The sequence below is a fragment of the Athene noctua genome, chromosome 7, assembly GCF_965140245.1.
Source record: "Athene noctua chromosome 7, bAthNoc1.hap1.1, whole genome shotgun sequence".
Taxonomy (NCBI): domain Eukaryota; kingdom Metazoa; phylum Chordata; class Aves; order Strigiformes; family Strigidae; genus Athene; species Athene noctua.
Window position 1 is genome coordinate 18,826,274 of NC_134043.1, and position 27,042 is coordinate 18,853,315.

General features: G+C 37.5%; 1 protein-coding gene across 2 annotated transcripts in view; it reads right to left on the reverse strand.

The window, feature by feature from the left end:
* Positions 1–285: 285 nt before the first annotated feature.
* The window catches only part of PLA2R1 (phospholipase A2 receptor 1), a 41,232-nt gene continuing 14,475 nt past the window's right edge, over positions 286–27,042 (reverse strand). For both annotated transcript variants that reach the window (XM_074910583.1, XM_074910582.1), the window contains 21 exons: positions 22,815–22,927; positions 20,581–20,750; positions 19,244–19,446; positions 18,800–18,945; positions 18,212–18,296; positions 17,095–17,227; positions 16,579–16,614; positions 15,928–16,085; positions 15,399–15,463; positions 14,908–15,011; positions 13,422–13,564; positions 12,497–12,614; positions 11,481–11,611; positions 10,764–10,908; positions 7,568–7,806; positions 6,876–7,044; positions 5,342–5,482; positions 4,812–4,928; positions 4,189–4,365; positions 3,461–3,490; positions 286–3,233 (listed from right to left, as the gene is read on the reverse strand). In XM_074910583.1, the coding sequence (XP_074766684.1) occupies positions 3,016–3,233; positions 3,461–3,490; positions 4,189–4,365; positions 4,812–4,928; positions 5,342–5,482; positions 6,876–7,044; positions 7,568–7,806; positions 10,764–10,908; positions 11,481–11,611; positions 12,497–12,614; positions 13,422–13,564; positions 14,908–15,011; positions 15,399–15,463; positions 15,928–16,085; positions 16,579–16,614; positions 17,095–17,227; positions 18,212–18,296; positions 18,800–18,945; positions 19,244–19,446; positions 20,581–20,750; positions 22,815–22,927 (2,841 nt within the window). In that variant the 3' untranslated portion in view covers positions 286–3,015. The remainder of the gene's footprint in view (positions 3,234–3,460; positions 3,491–4,188; positions 4,366–4,811; positions 4,929–5,341; positions 5,483–6,875; positions 7,045–7,567; positions 7,807–10,763; positions 10,909–11,480; positions 11,612–12,496; positions 12,615–13,421; positions 13,565–14,907; positions 15,012–15,398; positions 15,464–15,927; positions 16,086–16,578; positions 16,615–17,094; positions 17,228–18,211; positions 18,297–18,799; positions 18,946–19,243; positions 19,447–20,580; positions 20,751–22,814; positions 22,928–27,042) is intronic.

Below are 27,042 nucleotides of genomic sequence, written 5' to 3' on the forward strand. Positions count from 1 at the left end.
AAATGAAGCATTTGTTTGCCTGCTTAGGCTCTGGTGAACCCAGTTCTTTGACACAGAAATTACTTCAGTGCTACTGTGGAAGCTACCACATGTGTGGAGACAGTGTGCAGAGCTCAGGTCTAGATCAAGCAATGTATCCAGAAAGGAGGCTGGTGCAAGCAGCCCCTCTTCGACCAGGATGACCTGGTGTGAAGCCTGGGCCCTGCTGTTATGAGACACTAAATCCTGGCATCTAATTACAGCTGGGTAAAGATTAAAGAAAAATTACAACACAGAAGATATTATTCACGCTTTAATTTTCCAGTTGAAATAATACAGTGAACCTCACTGCCAATATCATCAAGGTCAGCAGTAAAAACATAGTCACCACAAACTCTGATCAGGAACAGTATAGGAGACCTCTGATTAAGGCAAAACAAGCAAAAGCTATGGTAACAAAATCCAGAATGAGGACTAGAAAGCAATCAATGATTACATTCTTGAGTGAATAATACCTGCAATTATAAAAGCTAAATGATGAAAGATTTTAAAAGAAATATGTAAGGGTCTGTTCCCTCAGAACCATTTCAAAGTAGGAAGAAAACACTGCTTGAACTATTTTTTCCCTAGGGCAAGACCATCTACATCAGAGTCAATGTTAATTAGAGATCACGATTTTGAGGTTAGGGTTATTTATTATACCACTGCCCTTCAAATATATTTAAATGATTACAACATACCTCAAAGAAAATTGATAAAAAGCCTATGTCAAGTTTTGTGAAAAAATAGACACCTTCATTAACCACATCAAGATCTGACAAAAGTCTGCGTAACTAGGTAACAGCACTGCAGCCTGATAAATGCATGTCCTTGAAGATGACACAGTTTACTCTTGCAAACAAAAACCATCCTGCAAGCCATTGTGCTTACGGTAAGAAGGCAGCAATTACACACTTGTCAGTGAATATGATGAAGGGGATTTGTCGATTTATGTTCCTCTAACCGTAGTTTAAATAGGTGAAATTCTGATGGGGAAGGGAGAGATGGTCACAACCTTCTTTTGGTGATAAAGAAGCTATCACAGTACATGCATATAAACAGCAGATTATCTGACACTTGTACTCAGAAGTTGCAGTCCACAACTCTAGTAGTGGGCTTCACATAAAAACAATCCCATAGATAAATCTGGAGGACTAAAATCAAACTTATAAAACATTATGGTAATGTATGGGGTCAAACTATTAGACAAAATATACACAGAAAAGCTATTTATATTTTATATGATGGAAAAATCTCAGATTAAGATCTTGTGATAGCTACGCCCATAGAAGTTCTCAAAAACATTAAGTTGAAAATTATATTGGGATCAAAACCATCTGCAGCCTCTTTGACAACGTTTTTGAACAGTTTTGTAAACCAGCACAGAAATATTCTATGTACTGAATAACTTTTTAAAACAGCCCTATACATAATTATGGCACAAACAGGCAACTTTTGTTTCTAGACTTTGCCATGTGAAATCTAACTAAAAGGCAGTCATACATTCCTGTGCACGTGCACAAATACTGTGTAAAAACATTTCAGTTGGCCTTGGCTGCTTGCTTAATTCTGAGGAACGTGCCTCCATCTTATGGCTCTTGCAAAATTGTTAGAATGAGTCATCTTAAAACAAACAAACCAACTAACCCAACAATAAACACAGCCCTTTGCAGCAGCTTTGAGAGACAACTGAAGGTGCAGTAAATCCATTCTGTAGTAACTTATCATGACTTATCATTTGTTTTTCCGTGTTGCAGTAAAAATAAAAAATAAAATCCCCCCCAAACCTTTCAGGTATTTTCAGAGATGTGGCTGGAGGACTGGGTAGGGTGGTGGGAATCCCACAGAGAGTAAGTGTTGCTGTCCTGGGACACTGCAACTGAGGTAGTGCAGAGACCTGAGCTGGGTCCTTCACAACCACCAGCCTGCAGAACAACTGATCAGCGAAATTTATCTCCTTCATTAGCACCTTAGTACAAACACTGAAAGTGAAAAATGTCCTTTGGAGGGTCTGCTACATGGGCTTATAGGACTACAGCACCGTTTGGGAAGAGCAATGTGGCTCCCCCATGTATTGTCCTTAGCTTTTGAGAGCAGGGTCTCAGAAGAGATTACATGAATGCTGCTTGCAAAAATACTGTAGGTGAACAGTAAAGCAATTTATTACCACAACTTCGGCAAGATTTGTAACAGGTTTCTTCTTCAGATACTGCCCCAAAATATCTTTAAAAGAGGTTGATGGCATTCAATTTCTGAAATAACCTAGGTGAGAGATCACATAGTTAAATCTTTAACAGGATGCTGGAAGTGGCTCAGATGAAAATATCAACTTCAGGATGACAAAATCCATATGCCATTATATCTCTAGACTAATTTATTTTATAACATGAACTAGGCATCATGGGCCAAATTACCAAAACTCTGGCACTCCCAAGTCAAAAGTGACTTCATCTCTCTGCAAGCTTGGAAATCCACCTGGCAAGAATCCACTGTCTGAAAAATAACTGTTCATTTTGCAGAAGGAATGGCTATTAAGAAAAAAAAAATGTACCCCATAATGCTTGAAATATGTTTCAGAGTTACTAAATTCAAGGCCAAAATTTAATGCTGGCTCATGAGCAGATTCTGCAACATATAAAAACAAAAACACAAAAGCCCAAACGTTCCTTAAGGAAAAAGTTGCGTGAAAAGGCACGCTGCTGTGGGGCCTGGGACACGACTGCTCCACGTGAGCAGCTGAAAGTTTATGGTGTGGGAGTATTTTCAGTTCTGAGCTTGTCCCAGAGGATCCAATTTCTCCACAGTTTTGCCGTGAATCTTCACCTCATCCTGCCACAAAGCAGAAGTGCTCCAAGGTAGGGAGCTCCTACAGCATTCATATGGATGGCTATGAGGGTTTCCACTGTACATGGGTGCCCAGGGGACTCCCAAGAAGGAGAAAACCACTGTAGAACACGGAGTGTCAGATGGAAGACATGACTGTTTAGTTCCTATCAATTAATTGTTGTCGCTTGTCTCAAAATCAGAAATGAGGATGCTTTCTTCCAAAGCAGGAACATCAGCGTTAATCTGTGGCAAATAAGCATTTCTGACCCACAGTATCCTGCGGAAGAGTCGGTTATTCTGTTTGTACAGGCACCACACAAAAAGGGAAATGGCAGCCAGCATCACCAATGTCATAAGAACAGCCAGAGCTACAAGTGCATGGTATGATGCTGAAAGGGAAGGACAGAAATTGTTAACAAGCTAATATAGATACAATTATAGATAATTCTAAACATAAACATATAGATGTTTTATGGAAAACATCTTATTAATCCTTATAGGTCACATGTTTCAAATTACAGGTTTAACAGTGAAAAAATGTTACCTCACAAAATATCAGCTCAAAATGTGTTATTACTCCTTATAAAAAGATTAAGACAGTACAGAAAGAACTTACCTTTTTCAGAGGGTTCTGTTGCATCGATATCTGAAATAGAACACAAAACTGTCATAAAATTACCCACAGAGCTAACAGAAGTTACTATATATACTCACTGTAAAACTGAAACTGAGAAGACAACCTACTTAAAACCATACAAGAGCAGGCTGTTCTTTGTTGAATTTGACTCATGGCAATGGAATTCCAACTGGCCAAGTTAAACATGACCTAATCTGTTATCTAAAATCCCTTAAATTAAATGTGAAATATATTAATTGACATTTGTGCATCAGTATTTATCCACTTTTTAAAGTGTAAATGTATCAGCAGAACTGTGCATCAGTAGATTAATCTAGTTACTGGGTCCAGCAGCAACTTGGACATTTTGGGTGGGCTCTGGAAACACTTCAGCTGTCTTACAGACCTGTGTTCGTAGTGACATGGTGTCTGTGCAGCTCTCCCAGGCTGCGCCTGCCCGTCCTGTGGGGTCTGTGGAGGTCAGCCTGATGCTCTGCACATAGCCTACCCATACAACAGAAAGTACCGCAGCCAGCAATCATGGAACAGCTGTGCAGGTTCCTCAGAAGGAGGTTACCCTGGCTGGTTGGGGGTTTTATGGGTATTTTTTTCTAATACCAAGGGGCAGAATTATTTAAATGAAGACTAAGAGCAAGGAAACAAGCAACAAGGAACACGTAAAAAATAGTTATAAGGACACAGCTGCCTTCTTTTATGGAAGCACATACCTGCATCCATTTTACATACAAATCCCTTTTTTTCTCTGCATGGAGATAATTGCCAGACTCCATCTGTGGTCCTCAGGCTGATACAGAAATTCCCTTTGAGATGATCAAATTCCGGCTCCCTGATGCCCCAGTTTGAATAATTTAAGGGAGAACCATCAAACCAGGAGATTGTCTCATCTAAGGGCAGAAGTTATATATCATAAAATATCATAGTATTTTGATAACTATCTCTATTTCAGTTAGACTTAGCCTCACATAAAAAAAAAACCCAACATATTATGGAAGGCCAAGATTTTGTATGTTTGGCCACTATATTACTTTTTTTTTTTTTCCTTGAAGGATTTAAAAACATCCTCTGTAGTTGATATAGAAGACAGCCTGTAGCGCTTCTTTAAGAAGAAAATAAAGTCACTCGCATGCATGCATACATATTGAGTATTCAGAATACCAGTAAGTAAAGATTACAGAAAGCTTGACTGGTTGACGACAGCATGAACAGGTAATAAGCAGCAAAAAAAAGTCTCAAAAGAAAACAGTGTTTTGGAAGATGGTTATGCTAGCATCAAAATGACCAAAATCCAAACCAGATTCTTAAATTCAGTTCTCTTGCACCCAAAACTTACTGTCTGTAATAAGCAGGTTGTTCAACCAAACCATTTGCACAGAATAACCAAAACTGTGCAATTCTTCCAAAATGAACGCATTTTCATCTTCATCTTGAATAGTTAGAAGATTTGATCCTACAAATTAAACACAGAACAAATTTTCAACAATCCGTGCCATTAAAATATCACGTTGAATTTCAAAAAGTTAATAATTGAAAAGCTTGAAAAGTCTGGTTATACATTACAAGTTCTTAAATTTGCAATCAACGTGAAAATGCTCAGGCTGATATAAAACTGTTCTCACATTATTTTAAAACAAGTCAGAAGGGAAAAAAATTAATTTTGTGTGTTATTCCAGAAATCAATATTTTCACATGGAAAGGAACATTTTTTGATGTATGTTGCCTCCAATTTCATAGTTGGCTTATGAGCTCCACTATCATTATCTTGAACTAGAGAAAACACATGCCATAATTTCAGTCATTTCAGAAAATGTGTTTTTTTAAGATATCATGATGACATTCTGTAGCTACAAAATAATCACTTACCTTGATTTTTGCAGACTTCATATGCAGTATCAAAACTTGTGCCCTGCAGAACTGTGGAAAAGCTGTAGCAACTGTTTCTGAATTTGATCCAGGGAACAGTTTTTTCTGAACATAAGCCTTTATATGCAGTGAGTTTCTTTTCTGTGATCGAAATAACAGCACAGCTTTATTGGCACAACAACATACATATTAATATAACATTCCACACGCTGTTTTGGAGTAATGCTAATAAGCATGTTATTGCATCATGCCTCTGTTTTTCAAAGTTAAAATCTAGTGGTTGTATATCTTTGTATTGGAAGAGTAAAGCTAGTTTTATATCTGATCAAGAACCTTGTTGTATTGCAACAGCAATATCAGGATAATCTAATCAGTACTGATGTGCAGAGGAAGTTATGAGCAAACTACAGGCACATCAAGTCACTCCGGGCTGCCCAGTGCCTCCAGAGCACTGGGGATTTCCAAGGACTGCAGAACTTCTCTCCACTAAGCCGCAAAGATAACTTATACCAAATACTGTGGCACAGAGGAGTTTCCCAACAGAAAGCAGCAGTCAGCTTCTCCGGCATGCAACGTGCTGCAGCACAGAGTCCCTCTGACTCAGGGCAACTCTACAAGCTCACTTTGTGATACTCTGCATCACTTTTTGGCAGTGCTGCAGATTCAGCTACGTTACCTATGGTCTCACATTCATCCTACTTTGCTACAAAACACATTTTTTAAAAATTAAGTAAACCTTAGGCTATATGTGATTATATAACTTGACAAACAAATAAGAAAATTAGTCAGCTTCATTACAAAAACCATGCTAAAGAATAATTTTTTGTCTTGGAGGATTCCAAAACAACTTTCTTCACAACAGATTCAAAAGCTATAATCTGTAGGCAAACCCCTGGTGATCAATACCATTGAATAAGAACTATTTTGAGAACTGGATACTGCCAGAGACTCTCCAGTCCTGGACTGAACAAAGTTCCAGACCTGAATTCTGGATTCAACTGAAGCCAAGGTAATTGACAGAGTGTTGCAGGAAACACAACATATTTTAGGAGACAGGAAAATATTCTTATCTTTTTTAAAAAAAGTTGCAAAATCTTTTATGTGCAATCACTGAAGAGGTGACCCTAATTTTTCACTTTGCTCTAAATGCTTCCCTTCTCCCATCCCACAGTTAATTGAAGCAAACTGAATTTATTTCCCTTTGAGCAAAGTTATTAGCAATCATCATTTTTCACAGATAATATAGTATTCACTGAAGAGACAGAGTAATTAATTTTCCTGTTTCTTTTCTCTTATGAAAGTTCTCTTTCCATTCTCTTACAGACCAGACCTGATGGCCAATATTTTATGGGGAACAAATGGTTTCACAAACAGAAGATACAGCAAGGAAATGCCAGAAATATACTGCAGTTTTGAATAATTCTATCATCATTGCTTAACCTCAAACCAATTAATTTCCTTTCATATACTTCCACTGTCAATACACATATTTTGCAGCTTCAAATTCTTAATATAAAACTTCACTTTGACTTACTAGGTGGCTTATGACAAACTGCTCCTTGCAGAAGTCGTTCACAGTTAGCACTTTTCCAGTGCCCCGAAGTATCAATGTAAACACAGCTACCAAAGGCCTGGGACTCATCATCTTCCCAAAAGGTAAACAAAGATCTCGTCCCATCCGACCATTCAAAGTTAAGCCCATTCTGCCAAAATAAATTTCAAATTATCTTTCTGATATGCTTTAGCACCATACAAGTTCATTTTCTTCTGGTGGCATCCTCAATAGATATTACAGAACGTCTTTTATGTCTCTTGAAGGCTAGGGAGATCCAGAAGAATCTACAAAAGACTGATCCAAGGATCCTCCCAGCTTACTTCTGGGAGACCGCAAACTACATCTAACCTGCTGTTTTCAGCAAGCGGTTATTTGGGCCATTGAGCAACTACAAATGAAACAACATAATTTCAGTGTTGACAATACAAGAGAGTTTTTGTGTGTTTGAAAATGTTTTCTACGGCTTTTAGTTTTCAGTAGTCATTGCGCCAAACTGGCTCTCATTAGATTCATACATTACATTGCAAAGAAATTGTTAGGGCTCAGGCTTTCTATAGGGTTTCATTTCCAGATGCAAACTTCCCGTGACTTCAAATGAATGACACAGCTGATTAGCTTGTTATTGGAAAAACTCCAGCATCATATTCATAGCTAGGGAGTCCACCACATACATCCGAAGTGAACAGCCCAATCCAGTGGTTGTATCCCAGCCGATTCACAATGACCGTGAGGAAAGCTTGGTGATACTGGTCTGTAATGCTGACCAACTCTGCGCCGTTTGCCATGCAGGTTTTTAAAGCTGAAGACCATGTAAAATTCCCACTTATTAGTTTATACATTCTGTTTCCATATTCTAAAGTTTCTGGCACAGAGTACATTTCAGATGCATTGATGACATGTCTGGATGCGTCTGTTACAAACAGAAAGAAAGGCTTTATTTATTTTTGAAATAAACAGACAACAGATAGCAGAACACCTCCTAAAAAAATCAGAGTAATCCTTAAAACAAATCTAAAAATTGCAAACTCCTTGGTTTCAGGAAGGCACTGTGACCTTTCAAAAGAGAAAGATGATGATTACTAGAACAGTATCTGAAATTCCATCACAGCACAAAACTCATCATAGCAGTGAAGGAGTTTAATGTATAACAAAGAAAAAGAAAACCTGATGGAGTTCTACTGACGGGACCTTTGAAGGTCAATAAGGAATCACCTGGGATCGGGGCATATCCCATATGTCCAACGGCAGTGAGCTGCAGATTGCCTTTATCCCAAATACTTTGCATGTAATTTAGATTACCTCTTTTTTGACCCATTATTTTAAATGATTTCCAAGATCAGTTTACAGCATAAAGCCTGGCCTCACAAATAATTGTACTGGCACAACCAAGAGGATGACAGCCTGTGGCTCATGGTGCAAGCAAGTGCTTGAGAGCTTTCTGAGCTCGTCTTTACTACCCATGAGTCAATGTAGGTAAGATCACAGTACTGGCACTTAAAGAGAAATCCCCTGTGAATGCAAACTTAAATCTCTTTTTGATGATAAACTAACACAGCAGAGTCCAAAAAAAAAAGAAAGAAGCAGACTTTTTAGATTTAATAAACAGTATCCCATGAGAAAAAAAATCAGGAGACAGACCATCCTCAGCCTAGCCTGTCATGCTCCTGTGCTCGCTTTTCTACAGCAAGCAAATGCCTTTGCTAATGTGCATGAATACCTACAGTATACTTTAAACAAGACTATTAAAATAAAGCATTGCCTCAGTTTTAATCCTGTCTGTCAGTTTGGATTAACTACTTCTGTCTGTAAAACTTTTCTGTGATTACAGAATGAAGTGTTTCCTTTGCTACAAGGTGGTGTGGTTTTAGCCTTGGTTCCCTTTATGACTAAGAAAGGAAAAGTGTTAACAAGCATCTTAAAATAGTGAATTAATTTATTATTTCTCATTCACAAATAATTTAAAATTAGAAATTTCTAAGCAAGAAAAAGTTCTGCTCTTGAGCTAACTGAAGCACTCTCTTTTGTTCCAGCTTTCAGTGTGTGTCACTTCTTAAAAAAGAAAAGACAGGAAATGCAGTAAAATGATGACACAATCCTAACTCAAGCATCACTAAGAGATCAGAGCCCAGTTCAGATCTCCTGCTGGTTTATTTCATTTTAGCCTCCTACAGAAAATAATTCAAAAAAGGGGAGACAGAGTGTGGACAGAATGGCAGAAGCAAAGCCCCAGCTCATCTTTCCAGGAATTGACACATTTGTTTGGACATTTGAGCAAATTCAGCAATTCACTGCTGCCAGCAAGACGCTCTCTCGGTTCTCCTTTCTTTGCTTCTCTGCTCTTCCAGCTGCATATTCCCATGTACACATCTGGTGTTTGCCTGACCCTGCACTGAGCCAATGCAGCCTGGAAAAGCTGCACAAAAGGACATTAATTAAGAGGAAAAAAAGAGACAGGAAAGTTTTCTGCTGAATTAGCAAGCTGAACTGCCTGGTGGTTTGGGAGTGTCATGGGTGTCACACTGGGGAGGCAGGACTGGTCCCTCCACCTCCAGGAATACTCTGCTGTGCCTGGGGCGGGTGGGCAGCACTGAGCACAGCGTGTCCCCCCCATCCCCACCACACTTCGGCTGGGGCCCGTGGGCCACTCTCACTTTCACCTATTCGGGAAAGGTGGGGAGGGTCCTGAGCACTCGCTGCAGCCCCAGTCACCCCCCCGGCATCCTGCAGCCCGCTCCCCCTAAGGCAAAGGTTTTCCTTCGTGCCTTTTAACGCCTTTTCCATCTGTCTGAAGCAGCAGCAAGGAGTTAAAATACAAATGTTTGGGAGGTAAACAAAATAAACCAGCAGGAAAATGCATTTATTTATTTTTCCTACACTACGTGCAGGATTACTCCACACTCCCTGTAACTGTAGATCATAATAAAGTATGTCAAATAGGGCTATGGTTTGCTAGAGCCACATGTGAGCACTGCCCAAAGCTTGTATTTGTTTATTCTACTTCTCAACATGCTTTCCCTCACCTCCCAGGCAGCCAGCAGGAGAGGGTTGTCTCTTTAAACCCTGGGCTTAACTAAGAGGTAATATATAAAGTTGAGCCATATAAAACCACCCCCACAGTAAGTACAGCACCAATGGACACTCCTCACAGGCTCAGATTTCAGCCCTCCCTTTGCTTTAGGGTTAATAACTTGCTGTTGGTCTATTTTGGTAACGTGCTCTGGCAGCTTCCTCCGGGACCGGGCTCCAAAGCGGCCCCAGCGCCCTGGGGAAGCCAGCGGCTCCCGACCCGAGAGGCCACGCTGGAATGTGGCTTGAGGAAACCAAACAGCGCGTGTTCCCCGCAAAAGCTTTGTGCTTGTGGCAAGGGATCTTTATGGTAACAGAATCAGAGAAGCATGAAAAGAAAAGCCAAACTCTATTTGAGCGGCAAGTTGATCTGCATTGTTCAGATAAATAAACTTTCAAAAGTCTATTCTGATCTAATATTGCAAGTCCCACCCCACCTTCCCAAATCATATTTTCATCAAAATTACCCCCGGGGTTTTGCCTTTTGTAATTCTATGTGGTTACTCTGCTGCCATGACAGAAAATAGGAAATTTCATCTCTCTTCCTGATTCTAAGATATGCAACAGAAAGCTCAAAGGAAGAAAATAACAGAACATTTTATTAGAAATTACTTCTACATCATAGCTATTGATTTATTAAATAGTGTAGAGCTAGTCTGTCTAAATATCCAACTATCTTAGAAATCTTTTGTTCCTGGTTTTATAGACACCTACAACAAGCTTCTTCTAGATGAAAATAAGGTAAGATTAATTCAATATAGTAGGAAAAGAGAACAGAAGCAAAGCAAAACAAAACCTTACCCCGAGTCTTTTGGCAGACAAACCCATAATTTTTCTGACAGTTTTCTAAGTACCATTTTCCCGTAAAATAAAAATTAGGGTTATTTGATACCAATGTACATAGTGGAAGCTGTTCTTGAATGTTTGCATTGTTATAGCGCTGTCTCTGCAATCAACATAGAATCTTACATTAATTATAAAAGACACTGTGTGAAAAAAAATAAATTATTACATTAAATTTAGAATAATAATTATCTGAAATTCACTATTATAAATATTTAGTTAGAACAATGAACACTCCCCCCTAAATACAATTTGAAACAATAACCTCATAATAAAATAGTCACAAGCTTTTGCTGAACAAACTAAAATGCTAAACCCAATATGGACTAATGTGGTGTAAACCAATATACTAAAATATGAGATTCATAATCTTATTCCTCAACTTTGCTCAGCCCCCCGCATATGATACTAACCATATAATTCAAACTTTGGTGCTTAAAAGCAATTGCAAGAGAATGCGACTACAGCCACAGATTATGTAAATAACTGTCTCAATAGTGCCTTTTTTGCTACCTCTAATTATGCCCATAAATCTGTGCCCACAGTTGTTTGAAGTTGCAGAAATTAAGAGAAGGCTAAATTGCTGTAACAAGTTAGGCCTTGTCTTTGTGGCAGTCATGACTTTTATGGCTAAAACAGCTTCCCACTGTCCTTCAACTTCCTGGAAATACTCACATGCACTACTTCAACTGGAGACCAGTTGGAATACACCGGAGGATTTTCATTCAGCCATTTTTCATAGTCATCACTCTGGAAACCTATCCAAACACTAGTTTTCCATCCAAATAGATTCATTGTTATGAAAGCTGGAAAATGAAACAGGAATAAAATATAATTAACTGGTAACCACTTAGGGATTGATGAAGTCTCTTCCAACACACTAAAGCACTGAAAAATGTAATTACTAATCAATGACATTATTACATAGTTACCAGAAAGTAAGAACATGAACGGCATTTCAGTGTCATCTAACTATAAACTCAGTTAAATTGATTAACTTCAATTGGGTTAGCCCATTAACTAGTAAGTCTTTCAGAAATGTTCACAGTAACTTGAATAACTTAAGTATTAGTTCAGGGTATTGTCCCATTGAAAAAGCTTTTCTCAGTAGTCGTTGAAAATAATATTTCTCAACTAAAGATAGCCTGTGAGATTTGTCCCACCTCCAAATAAGTGGTTTTACAAATGTATGAAATTCAACCACAGATTTTTATGAATAGGGATTATAAATATTTCTGAATATGCTGGCATTTATTTCTCTGACAGTTCCAGCCTAGTGCTATGCTTATGTGCTATACTATAGATCAGATTTTGAGTACCACTAAAGGATAAATTTGAGATTGCTTTTATAACAGTGTGAGATTGCATTCATTCACATTTTACAAAGCAAAATTTTTAATGGGTATTCCATTTTTTTTTTTTTTTAAATTTCTAAAGCATGGTAGTAAGCACAAAAGAAATTATAATTACACCTCAAAATCTATCTGTCACATAACTCAGTGAATATTTGAGTCTTTACATTTTGGGAAACTGGGAAAGAGAAAAACTGATTTGTTTAAAGCAGTGGAACCATGAGTAGGTTCTGAATGATCTTTTTTCCTAAAACTGTATCCAAGATGAAACTTTGCTACAGCATCCTAATGAAGGATCAGAAGGATTTAATTTATTTAACAATATTTTCAGTACTCTACCTTGTTCCAGTTCATCTTCAAGGGAAGCAAGTGACCCACCATAGCTACTGCAGAACTCTTGTGCAGAGTACCAGTTTCTCAGATGCTCTGGATCCTTCGGAATTTGTATCAAAAAGCACTGTTTAAAATTAAAAAAAGCTTGTTTTGTTTTTTCTCTAGTTAACAACTATTTATCAACCACTAAGAGTGATCACTAAAAATTTCACACACTGTTACTGAATATTAAATATTTCATTAGTTTCTGTCCTGCAATGGACCTCTCCAGTATGCTTGGCATCAGTTTTTAGCCACAATCAGGCTTGGATTTAAAACAGTTGTTTAAAGGCAAACACAATCTTGGGTAAAGTTTATCCTTGTAGTCACTGCAGTTCAGCACTGGGATAAATCTGGCCACCTCAATGCATGCTGCTATTAAGGAATGTATGTATTTCAGAGAAGCCTGATGAAATTATTGCCTTTCGACCTTCAACTGCAAGCAGACTTTGGTTTATAATTATCTCTGATGAACCCTATTTGAAACAGCATCTTTTGGAGAATGGAGCAGTGAGGGATCCATTTAATACAACTAGGGGTCAGAGATCTGTTTTGAGACCATAAAAGACTTGGAATTGTCATAAATGGAAGAGAGAGGATGGAGCAGGCTTTTTACAGCAAATGCATGGATACGCTTAGATAGCTTTTGCATATATGAGTATTCACTTCCTTGAACTAAGGTAAAACTTTTAACACCTTAGTAAACAACTTCTGTGTCCACAGCTACTTAATAGCTGTAAACCTTGCATCACTGTGCCAGTAGTTATAAACCTAAAGGCCTTGCTTTCAAAAAAGAAGAAAATATTCAAATATTGAAAAATTCTTAAGAAGTCCAATTTCTGTCATAAATATGGAAAGCATTTTGAATAATCAGCAGAAAAAAATTTTTTACTTTGAATCCAAAGTGCAACCAGCCTTTGGGACATATGCCTTGTTGGTTCTGATCTTTTGGAATCTCTTTCTCTATTTTCCATGCAAGTTTACGTTTACAAATACAGGGTAGAGTCACAGTACAGTTTTCATCACCCCAGAGTCCTGTGTAAAAAGAAAAATCACGGTTGAGTATTGGCTTGAGAACTGGAAACTGTTTTTTTTCTTAGCTAGCTTAGATATTGTTAAGAAGAGTATCCTTTAGTGGTTGAGTAAGATGAGATGCTACATCAAATACATTTGGACATATTTCATTACAGTGGATCTGGTGGTCAATGGGGCTTATACTTTTATTTCCAGTTTGATATTAAGTGAAACCACTTCCTCTACACTGAGTCACATGTCATATGCCTGTATCAGCATGTATTTAAAAAAATATTAGTTATGCACAAAAAAGGAAAGGTATAGAAATAATGCCTTCCAGATAAAAAAGTTTTACTTCCTTACACTGAAAATTTTTGGCAAGATACAGGTACTGACATAAAACACTGACCTGCTTAAGAAGAAAATACATTTTTCAGTGTACTCAACAAGTTGTTGGCCAGCTCCCATCTGCTGGCCAGCTGAGGGGGGAGAGTGGGCATCTCTTCCTTTTATCTGATACTAACTACAGTAACACCAAACTCAAGCATTTTGAAAGTTATGAATCAAAACGCCAAGATTATGCATGGAAAAGGTTTTAACATTTTTTCAGTTTTGGCTTTTGAGGCTGAGATTACAAGAGTGCAGATGGATTAATTTTTTTTTAGCTCTTGCCACAAATACAAAGCTGGATATTTTTCTTTCCATGCAACCTGACATGTTTACTTTATCATGTGACTTGCAGATCTTCAGAAAACAGGGACTGTGAGATGGTAGAAATCACTGGAATGAGCAGCACTGTTTTGTTTTTTTTTTTTTTTAATTACTGTAGTAAAATATAGAGCTATGTGATGATGTAAAGGTTAGCAGCAAAACCATGGTACCCAAAAATCCCTCAGCAGATTGGCTATGGGATCAAAAATAAGCTAGAGACCTGAGTATATAAACCTATGTGCTGATAGAAAAACAGTTTATAAATGCAGGAAAAATTGTTGCTTAGTCCATCTGGTTCATTTGGTTATGAGAAAACTGACTGTGAAAACCGGCAATGCATTAACATGTTTGCTCTGCCATATAACAGACTCTGAAGTAAAACTAAAGTATCAGTATCACTGGAATCTTTGTATTTTGACATTGGAGAACTGGAACTATTAGTATACTTTAAATCCTACAACGCAGTATCTGAGCATAGTAATGATATTTCACTATTCTTTTCCTGACCATAACTCCAGTTATGCAAATTATAAGCATGGGACAGGACTTTAATAGGAATTGCGTTTCTTGAGAGCAATTAAAAATATATATAATCCCTTTGGCCAACAACATCAAGTCACAACTCCTGCAGCAAAAAGAAATATAAAATAAACCTGTTTGTGATGAAATGAAGCCACATCTTTTCCCTGGTTTCTGCAGATCTCTTTCCCTCTCTTCATTCCAGTTCTGGTATGTTACTGGTGATTCATCTCTCCAGCTGCACAGAAATGTTAAGAGTGTCGTTACACTTTTTCCTATCCTTACCTAAAAATAACACCCTCCATGAAAAGCATTTCTAAGGAGATACAAGGTAGAAAGTGCCCCCTTATTAACTAAGAGTTAAAAAAAACAGACAACCAACAACAACGATGTTGATATTAATGTCTTTGGCTTGTACCTTTTATAACCTTTTTGGAAGAAATACTGTAACATGGAGATAAATTAAGGGTAATATATTCTGAATTAGATTTACATGAGAACTGAAGTTATCTCTTGAATATCCCACTCAGTCATCAAACCATTTTAGACCGTCAGACTGAACAGCAGCCTATAAACAGGGCATGCCAAGTACAACTCACAGTAGCTGAAGTGTAGTTATTCTTACCGAAATTCATCACTGAGGTTTTCTGCATGCAATCCAATCCACCAGTGAACATCACTATTCGATAGCTATAAAAAAAAAGTTTTGCCATATATTTATCTGTAGTTGCCCTCTTATCAAAGCATTAACAAACCCTAAAGTCAGACTCTATTCAAATAGCATCTCCACTGGGTTCCAAAGGTAAAACCAGGTACTAAATCCTGCCTGTGTTAATTTATGTCACTTGCAGTAATGTTATTCACATTAGTAAAGCATGATTTAGCCCCCAGTTTTCACTGGACTCCTCATTTCACTGGACTGCTCATTTGCAGAGATGATTCTGCAGATTCTGAAATGGTACTGACTTCTTTAGCTATATAGGGCTTCAGGGAGAGATGTGGGAAATGAAGACATCAAGAGAATTATTTCTAAAGTAAGATGTTTTTCGGATTCTACCTGGAGCAACAGGCAGCCAGATATTCCAAAAGATGCAGCAGAAAATAGCCAGTTACTGCCTGAGGGTTTATTTTTTTAAAGGGATAGGTTTTGTTACCTTCTTAATTTTATTTTGAATGAAGGCTTGTTCACCAGAAGAATTTATTGTCGCCATTCCACTGCGAAGCCAGCCACAGACAAACTCATAGGTTTCCCAGTCTGTAGGACTGACATGGAAAAGATATTCTGCTCCTTGATAATATGACCATGGCAGTTCTAGAAAACAAGCAAAAGAGTCAGTTGTGTGCAGGAGTAAAAACTCATTTCAAGTCTCATTGTCTGTGACCCCCATGACCCGCCTTCAGCCATGTGTCAGAGGACATATATGCCACAGCTAACAGCAGAACCATATTTAACATGCCGATAAATGAAAAAAAATTTTTAAAATGCACTATGAGTAAATTTTTAGTGTTCTATCCTGTGATACTGCAGTAATATTAAGAGAGTTGCCCAGCCTTTGCATAAAGGCAGTTTTAATGGGATGCAGAGCTTATCAGACTCCTGTATCTAACCAAAATCATATCTGATGTTTCAGTGTTCCTAAACAAAACAGTGGCAGATTTTGATCTGTAGCAACAAGTTCCTACAGAGTTCCTTAATGTAAATTTTTAACTTAGAACATTTTAGTTATTGTATTTTTACTAGTGGATTAAATTGTATTTCCAAGTTATAATGTTTCAAGATGTGAAAAAAGAAAATGTTTTCATACCAGCTATGTACCAATTTGGGTTCTTTGGTTTAACACCTGCAAAAACACAAAAATAAATTAAAACATTGCTGATTAAGAATGAAAAGAGATATTTCACTGAAAATGCCTTTTCCACATGGTAAGGATTTAATTAAAATCATGAAGAATATTGCTATTCTTGTTCAGGGACTAAAAGAAAAGGAATTAAACAAGGAAAAAATGAAATAAAATAATTGCTACACTTACCAAAAAATATTTTTAGTAACCTTTTAAATAAGAACTTTGTTTGACTCCTGCTAACTAACTGTTAATCATTGCTATCCATTTTTAATCTGACTGCACATACTAGACCTGTTAACTGGCCAACAATCCCTAATGGCCACACATATAATAGCTTTGCCATGATTTCACGCAGAAGACCAATGACAAGAATTCCAGATGTGGCTAAAAGAAAGGCTTTCAGATATTTCTTTCCTTGTCTCTCCTGAATTGCAAGTAATGGGTAGAATAGACAATGTATGATAATTAACATTTCACCTTTTGGTATTTTGCATATCCATTCACGCTTTTCATTGCAGTGTGCTGGAAAGACCGTTCTATTTACTTTGAACACTCCGCAGTTTCTTGAGTCATCTTCAACATACTTGCTCTCCAAAAATGAAGATACAACCTGAAACCAATACATTTGTTATCTTTCACCAACAATCCAAGATGAAGCATTTAAAAATCTCATTATGGAGAAAAATGAAGGATTTTGAGATGTGAGCATGGTAAGAACATCATAAGCAACAATTAGAGGACCACCTGAATTATGGTGGTAAAATCCAAATCCACAGTCATGTCCATAATCATGCTCTCTCAATGTCCTGTTCAACTTTCCTATCATTTTTACAAAGAAGGAGTCTGATATAAATGAATAGCTAAGAAACCTAGATTTTTTTTTTTACATGATTAGCGGTGGCTGCCCACATCTAACAGCCTTTGCTTTGGTTCAACATATTGCATGACTGAACTTTGCACTCACATTCTGAAATTACTTAAGTAAAAACGGCAGAGCTGGCACTGTTCTTTAAGGCTGAAAACCAATTACAGTTTAAGAAACAACCCTTCTTCAGTTGTTCAATGTTTAAATCCCAGGTACTAACCATTAGTGTGGCACATGGTACCAACTTCTTTAAGGATGCAAAATCAAAAGTGGTATTAAAAAAGGGAAGACTTATCTCTGAATGCAGTCATGAACCTAACAGTCATAAAACAAATAAAGCATGTAAGCACAGCTCTAAGGCTTTCCAATGTGTCCATGTGTATAACATAAATGCAGATAAATACACACACACACACACGTTCACTCTGCATGTGCCTGGTCCTGGGCTAAAGGCAACGTGCTTTACAGGAAAGCACACATCTGCAAAACTTTATAATTCTACCAAACTCCTTTCACAGTTGCACGGTCCTTTTGCACATGCTGCTATTTTGATAGTAGAGTACTATTAATCCTATTCTAACAATTACTTTAGGTGAAGTATGTGGACACAAAAACCAAACAGTATTCCTGGCCAGTGTCTGCTCACAAGGCTTATTTTTGTGAATTTATGCTTAAATATGACTTGAAAGGTTAATGGGTTACTGAAATATGTAGTATAAAGATAGTTACAGGTGTTCTGTCAGACCACTGCCATGTCCCTCCAGAAAGTGGGTTTCTTTTATTAAATCCAATCCAAAACTGCCTTTCTTCTGTCCTATAATGGAAACAAAAAATATAAGACTTCTCACACATTTTTTCCTTAGCTATTTCACAGATTATTTTTTCAATAGTGCAAATACCCATATTAATTTCTTCTTGAATTCATATCATTCATATATAATTCTGGAATACATGTCTTAACTTTTTAGTATCTTTGATCTAAACTCTGATTTTCTCACTAAAATGTGAAATTTTAACTTTCAAGATGAAAACATTTAAAATAGGAATAAAATTGCCAAACTTCCATTTCATGTTAATTCACAAGAATATCACCTTGACATTAACAGTGCTCAGCATTTACTACAGAGATCATATTCAAAAAGAATCACATTAGTGTTGCTAATACACTTCTTTTCAGCCATTTCTAAGTTCATGTTAGTCAAGAGTAGAAACTTCTTCAGCCACCAGTAAAGAGAATGGAAGAACCTAAATTGTAGATTATTTTTACATATTTGTATGATTAGGATAAATCTTGTTGGCGTTAAAAAATATATTTACCTATCAAAAATTGTATATAATAAATTGTTTAAAAATGTCTCTTCATAGATATGGCTAAAACTAGCAAGATGTGCTCCAAAATCTTGGCATAATGCTTCAGCTTCATCCCATGTTCTTCTCATCAGAACTTTCTCATTGTGAAATATCTGCAATAAAATAAACACTGCCATAAATGTAGTTGATTTTGGATAGCAGTTGTCTCAGAAACCCATAAAAATCAAATATTATTTGCAGTTTTTCCTACAACAAAGCCATATATATTCCTAGTATAGTTTCGATTCAAGTCTTAAGGCTTTCACTCGCTTAAAATGTAGTGAAGGGTGGTAACAATTCTTTTTTGTTTGTCAAATAAAAGAAATAATGCTTTATCAAAAATATTTTAGGAACAGTGTGTTCCTAAGCTGATGTAGAATCAGAAAAATTCAGAGCAAGTTTGTCATGTACCTTGTAGCAGTTGACCAGATTAGCTTCTGACTCCCATCCAAAATAGCAGGAACTCAAATGTTTTTGAAAAGTAAGTTCAGGTTCTTCATAGGAATTGATTTTTTGCTTGCACAATGACATTGCTTTGAAATTCTTACAGCTTTTCACCTCCCAGTAACCAACAGGGTGCTGCCCTCGCATAGCCACACATCCTCCAGAATGACCTAGACATGGAAGTAAGTGTTATCAGAATAAAGCATTTGAATTTTGTGAATTTTTGGTGAAGTAACTGTTTTATTGACATTAGGTTCTAGACAAAACCCCCATGAACTTACAAAAGTACCAAATTCTCTGGTCAGCAACCAGTTTATAAGACTGTCTTGGCTAACCTGAGCTTGTAAAATAAACCATGATGAAGGACTCCTCTCACAAAATGCAAGACATGAAATGCAATATAAAACAGTACTTTCACAAACAGCAGTAGTAAAGGAATAAATATAAAGAGGCAATTCAGAGGCAATTAGTGAAATGGAACGTTTTTATTATTATGTCTCCATTTTCAGGTATTGCAAAGGTTTACATTTCAAAGGAGAAACTACTTCATTTTTTCATTTTTGTTTTTTTGGAATGTTTTCCTTTGGCTTAATATAAAACAAAAAATCAAGCAAGCAAACCAAGTATCAGCAAACAAAAGGGAAAGTAGAAAAAACTTCCACGCAGTGCTCTTATTGCCAGAAATGGATCTAAGACACACTCTCCCCTCTTTTTGCATATAAAATACAAAATTAAAAACTGTGACTGTTACTGACTAAAATTCATTACTTTGCTGGGATCTTTTGCATGGAGTCTTGGGAAGCCCTGATGGCCTCCCTGAAAAGGCCATAAAGAAATGTATGAAAAACATCTCACAGAAGAAGAAAGTATTGTTTTTTCCTGATTCAGTATTTTCCTAGTGACTGCTGCTCATCTCCAACTCTCCAACTCACAAATTTTTATATCACTTTGTCCTCCTGACAGATGATGGAGAAAATGTTAATTTTTCCCCTGCCACACCGGGGAATGGGAAGAATGATGCCCAGCATGCTGCCACAACCAGGGAGCCTGCGATAAAGGCGCCTGGGTGAGAAACGAGGAATGAAGCTCCAGCTTCTCCAAAACATCCAACTAATCTAACTAAATCCATGGTAGGAAGTTACAGAGTCAACAGAAAATGTACACTTCTCTCTCTACTCTCTTGACCAGGCAAGGAGGAAAGGACCAGGACTCTTCAGTCACTGCTAAGCTACTGGTACCAGAGGGAAGACAGCACATTGCCCCCCTCCGAGCCATTTCTCTTCTTTTATCAGCACGGTACTCACGTGGCTGGTACTTGTTCCAGTTTGTGTAGCTCACAGAGCGATTCTTCCCTGCTGCACTTAGCCAATAGTACTCTCCTGTGTTGTTAAGGTCTTGTAATCCTATCCAAAAATAAGTTCTCTCAGATTTTACCATGTTATGGATCATGCTGTTGATAAAAACCTGTTCAAACCTTAATAAAATAATCAAGACAAAAAGCTTATTAGAATAAAATAGGTCAACTGGTATTTCAGTGAATAGCTCGCATGAAATGATTTAAATTATGTGAGAAGAGAAAAATATATGAGGTATTTAATTTCCTTTATAGAATGTTGTGGCGGACTTCAGGCATGAGTCTGCAGTATAAACCATAATTTTTCCCTCTTTTTTTTTTTTAACCCCCCAGCATTTGGGTGCCTAGGAAAAACAGTAGATTAAGATTTTACAGGATCAATGCTTATACTAGAAGATGTAAAGACAGAATATATTAATGATGCACAGGTAAAAATAAGACACTCCTTATATGAAGGAGAAAAAACAGTGGGGTCTGAAAAAGCTACAGAAGGAAGAAAAGAAAAAGGTTTGCACAGAAGTATCCTATTAGAACTGGACACACAAAACAGCACTGACAAACCAGAGCTGAAGGGCTCAAAGCACGAGCTGACCTGACTACAGAAGGAATCACTTTTTCCTTCTTCAATTTCCTCATTGAAGTTATGCAAGAGTTTTACAGCTTTTTGCATTTAATAACTGTTGCATACAGTAACCCATTTGTTACTTATATGTAACTTATTCAGATATAATTGGTATAGCAACATAAAAAAATACTTCATTTTATGAGCACATTTAATCAGCTTCCTATGAAAACATACAGCAAAGTAAATTCCCAGTTTGATAGTTAAATGACTTCCTGGTTTCACAGATTGTGAAAAGAATGGCTAAATACCATAAGGATGACATTAATGTTAAAACCCGAATGTATCTCTAACACTGAGAGTGACTGAGGACTTTTAATTTTCATTTTCTCTGCATATTCTCTTTTTATATCAACTCTCCTTTCTCTACAACCTACTTTTTAAATGAATATTTTAGGATCAATACACTGAAAAGTTTTTGCATTTTTCACACCAGAACAACAAACCTCAGCAGTAATTAAAAAACAGAAGCTAAATTAACAACTAACTTCCTTTGCCACTCCAACATTGGAACTGTGAACCAATATAATATACAGCGATGGCTACACCCAGCAAAAATCAAATAAAAAGCCATAAGCAGGAAAAGACAGAAGATGTGCTTCCAGTGGTGTAGCGTGCCCTCAGGTCCCTATGACATTTGAGCTGCAAATGCTCAGTTGCAAGGATTTGTCCTTTACCCTCCCCATAAGGATCACTGTCGTACTGCAGTACAGTGCTGTACGAATTGTGCACAATCCTGAAACCATGTGGCAGGCCAGATTCCCAGTCGGTATATATCCTTATGTGGGGCGGACTTTGCCTAAAATTTCTAGCTATCATTAGTCTGATTGCTGGTTGTTACAGTACTTCCCCTGTCCTAAAGGGAAAGGATATTTCCTCCTTAAGTTTTTCTTTTTTACAATAAATACGTGGAGGTTAATGTATGTAATATATCTATCAGTATGTCATAAATTTTAATAGGAATACAATATACAGGGTAAATCACAAAGAGAGCACAGAAAACCCAAGCATCTGGACATCTGCAGAGGAGAAAGCCTTTGCTGAAGCTGGAATACAGATAAATAAGAACAAAGGAAGGGAAGACAGACCTCAAATGCTTTCAAACTTCTACTCTCTCCACCTATTTGCTGAGAACTCACGTAAAATACATACACAAATAGAAACATTTATAAAACATTAATTTATTTTTATTAAATTTTTTAATATTTTGATTATAAAAATTAAATATATTTTCATTTTTCAATAGTTTCCAAATACACTAATAAGTTTCTTAAATATGTTACATACCTCTGTAGAAAGCATTTTGTTCAGATTCCTGCATGCTCACATGTGTGCACATTGTTCTACGTGTTTATTAGCCTAAGCTTGTTTTTTACTAAATTTATTTTCAATCAAAAAATAAAGCAAAGCACACCATTGATTTTAGCCAATGTTAGTAATTTTGCTCGCCTCTCACGCAAATATTATTTCATAATGGTAATATCTTTTACCATGCAACACTTTCTAAAGTTAGAATAGGTCTTGTTAGAGGTATCTTCACACTGTCTAATAGGATTAACTACCTGTTTGTTACTGATACAAGTTCAGATGGGCAGAAATAACCACTGGAAGCATGTTCAAAACTTCGAGGGGTACTGTCGATTTTGTAACAATATCCACCATGTCTTTCCCATCCCTTAAAAGAAATGAACATTATTTTATAGATTATTATTATTATCGTTAAAAAATTGTTCCTCTTTTGTACTTTCTGTCTGACCACCACTGACGTCCCTATAGCCCTTTTCTTTTCTACCATGGTTCAAGAGTAGTCACCCTCAAGATCATGTAAAATGTGCATAAATTTAACAAAGGTTTAAAGTTTAAATCCTTAAATTGTGCAAAACCTGGCTTAACACACACATGGTAACATCTTTAATGGGTGTGGCAAAAATGTCAGCAACAGTTAAAGCACTCTCCCCAGAAACTACTTTTGTTTCAATTTTATACATCAAATATTGTTTTCCTGAGTGTGTTTTGGGGAGATATGCCAGGCCCCTCAGCCAGCCATCGCTCCGGCATGAAGCATGTAGTAGCACTTTTTGGTTTCCACCTGTGGTAACTCATTGCTGATATCTAATACCTAAACACTGCCATGTCAGATTCAGTTAAGCTGTTATAAAAAAGGATTACAGCTGCCCTTTGTCTTCCATTGTAAACAGAAATATATATTCCAGAAGTTGCTGGCCTTTCATACAGCAATACACTCTAGTTATTTACCTTTTCTTAGCTCCCTTTCTCATTTTCAAATAGAACTTCCAAATAAAAAAATCGTTTTAAAGAATTTGCAATTCACAAATCATCCTACTGTAATAATGCAGAATTAAAATGACACATTTACACGGTTTATCAGGTGAGCCAGAACACTGAGTCAGTGGTCAGCCTGCCTCCTTTCTTCTTATTATTAATGTTTTATTTCTTATTATTCACTTCTGGATGTCCAGAGCACGCTACGAGGATTGGTGTGAATTCTGCCTGCATGAGTTCACAGAGTGTACCTGCCTGGTTATCCTGCTGGAGTGTTTTAAATAGAGAATAAAGACATAATAAACCATCTGTCTAAACTTGAAGACACACACAGACAGGAGAAGCAGCTGATCTCAATTTGCCTCTTCCGTGAGGGAGGTGCTGCTTGCCACCAGGGAGGAAACACAGCACCCAGGCAGGCACCATCAAACACCGATTGATGGTGACATTAACAGCAAAAGGAGAAAAAAGGGGAAACAGGTAAGTTCTTTTTCTGATATCTGCCCTCAGGTACAATAAAATGAACAAGAAGATGCTGCAGATCTATTCAGGATAGCAATCAAACATTATGTTTATCCTTCAGCCCTGCTGAATCTGGGGAGGCAAATTTCAGCTTCTAGTCAGGGGTGTGTGTTTGCTGTCAGGGTAGCTGACAGCTCTGCTGCTTTCTACATTCATCCCCCTTCAGTGCCTGGAAGACAGCTGGGCACAGCCCTTTGTATGGTATGAGAGCACAGAAACAAAATGAGCTGCAGTATCAATTTCTGTGATTTCACCTGAGAAAAACACTTATGCATTGCTCAGATGCTGGCTTTGCAAACAAAAATAAACTGGGCTGAGGCTCTTCCCTGTCCCTGTACCAATGAGCTGGGACTTCCCCACAGGAAAAAAGCATTGGCAGGTTCTGAGGGCTCTGCAGTGCCTGGGGACCCAGCAGGTTCCCGTCAGTCCTGTGCGGGACACAGCAATGCTGCTCTCACTTCGATCTGCACTCGGGGGAGTCAGGGCTGGAAGAGAGCTAAGTATTGACCAAAACACCTTCTATGGGGATGCAGGTAAGAGACAGCAAATGTCTAGTTTCTTCCAACTGGAATTCTTGAGCAATAAATGCACTGGTTCAAACGTAGCAAACACAGTCATCCTAACCTCTTGGAAATTTTTATCTGGAGCAAATGGCACGGCATAACCTTCCTCTTAAAGCTTTCTTGATGCCTAAACACTGGAGTAAAGTAATTTGACACTAATCTTCACTTTAAAAAAAATAACAAAGTTGTGGAGTAACTGGAGGCTGGTAAGCCTGCATTGAGGGCAAGCACAGATTGGGAAATTCCAGACCTAAAAGGCTAATTGATCAATAAAATGGCAGATGGCATTCTGTACAGATAAATATGAAGTGATCCACATGGGGACCTCCCCTGCATCCCTTAATCATTTCATGTATGAAGTGAGGGACAGCTATCCGACTCCTACCACATAGGAACAAGATTTTTATGATGGTTAAGTTGCATGAAACATCAGCTTAGTCAAAAAGTCAAATTGGACCTTAAGAATTGTGAGGAGAGAGAACAGAGAAGGTTACTCTGTCCTTTTAAATGAACTTTTTGCCATTTTTTGGAGTTCTGACCCCCAGTCACAGAAAAGGATATTAGAAAAGAAGAGCATCAAGGATGATGAAATGTATGGAGCTGCTTCCACATAAGCAGTAACTAGAGTAGGCTTGGACTCTTCAGCCTGGAAGAAGGAGTTGTCTTAAGGAGGGTATGACACAGGTCTACAAAATGCCATGAAGGTGGGTGACTACTTCAGTACAAGATGTTGGGGGTGACAAAAAAAAAAGCAAGCTGGCAGGAGGATGGTTCAACAGGGAAAGAAGATGGCATTTTTTCATTCAGAGGGTAGTAGATTTATCGATGTCCTCACTAAGTAATGTTGTGAATGCAAAGAGTTCACACGAGTTCAAGGGGAAAAAAGAACAAGCACTTGGGAGAGGATACCCAATGTGGGCTGTTAGATGCACTAGCACTTAAAAGGCTCAGGAAATCCCCTCAATGTTTGGGGGTCCACAGAAAACTAGGGGAAGCATTATCCATATTTGCTGTGTCCTGCTCTTCCCCAAACATCACTTGCAGCCACCCATGGGAGGCAGAACATGAGGCCAAATGGACCCTTCTTCTGAGCAGCTGCCCTTCTGTTCTTTACAAGGTTTTGTAGCTTTAATAGCAATTCTCTTCTTAAAAGCACAATTCTCTCCTGTTACAACAGCCATAAAGACAAATCCTTGATTTAGTACTATACTGTTCTTTTTTGATGCACAAATTAAAGCGTGGAGGACCAGAGAAAGTCACCAGTACAAATACAGTCAGTTCTGCACACAGAAACCTCCAACTTGATTATCAAGCAGCTGACAGGTCCACAACCTGCTTCAAAAGCTGGCTGAAAGAAAATGTTTAAAACTGTTATTTCAGTGTTGGGGAAAACTGCCCAGAGAATCTGACCTTTGCAATAAAATATTTATTCTCAGTAATAGCCTGCTGACTAGGAGAAAAGAATAGTTGACCTGGCTAAGGGAAGAAAGTGCTTAGCACTTTTCATGTCTTAAGATGACAGAAGAGTAGAAAAAAAAAAGAGCTCAGGTTTCTGGTAACTTGATATGGACATATAGCAAAAACTGCAATCAGCAGAACCACAGAAAATGTTAAAGACTAGTTCATCTGATGCACAAGTCATAAAATCAACATGAGATGAAAGCTCAGTAATAACATATAAGACTATAAAGCTTTAGAAAAGCAAACAACTGTGCCTGAGGCCAAAGCTCCCTGAGAATCTACTAGCAATCCAACACGAATAACAGTATGAGGTTAATGAAGCAAAAGATCAAATGTGGGAAACATCAGTAGGTATTCATACATTTAAGGTAAGTCAGCAACAGAAAAATGGGAAAAAAAGGTAAATCTGTATGAAATAAAGACTTAGCCCTAGAAAATGAGGCCAATAACTACCAACAATGTACACAGTGAATGTTAAAAGAAAGTGAGTTGTCAAGACGTCTGAAATCAAACGCAGCTTTGAGTAAGCTTAGTACTGACTTCTTTTGATTAAATGAATGTAACTTTTTTCACATCAGAAAAAAAAAAGAGGATCTATTGAAACCAAGGACTATAACAGGATTCAGCATATGTTTTTACAGGCCTGTGAAACATCAGCAAGCAGAAATTTATCCTGAGGAAGAAGTTTGCCAGAGCAGACCAAAATACCTGTGAAGAGTGACTCAATCTACACTCATAACACAGAGAATTCTTGAGTGATGAAATACATTGGTCTAAATGAAATGAATGCAGTTATTCCGAATTTTTGGAAATGTTAAGACAGAACCAAGGAGTAACTTCAGCCTCCATAATGGTATGACCAGAACACTGTATCTGACCACTACATGTCTGGGGAAAGATTGCATGTGACTCCAAACAGTCCAACTTTCTTACAATTCAACAGAACTGGTTGTGCTTCTTG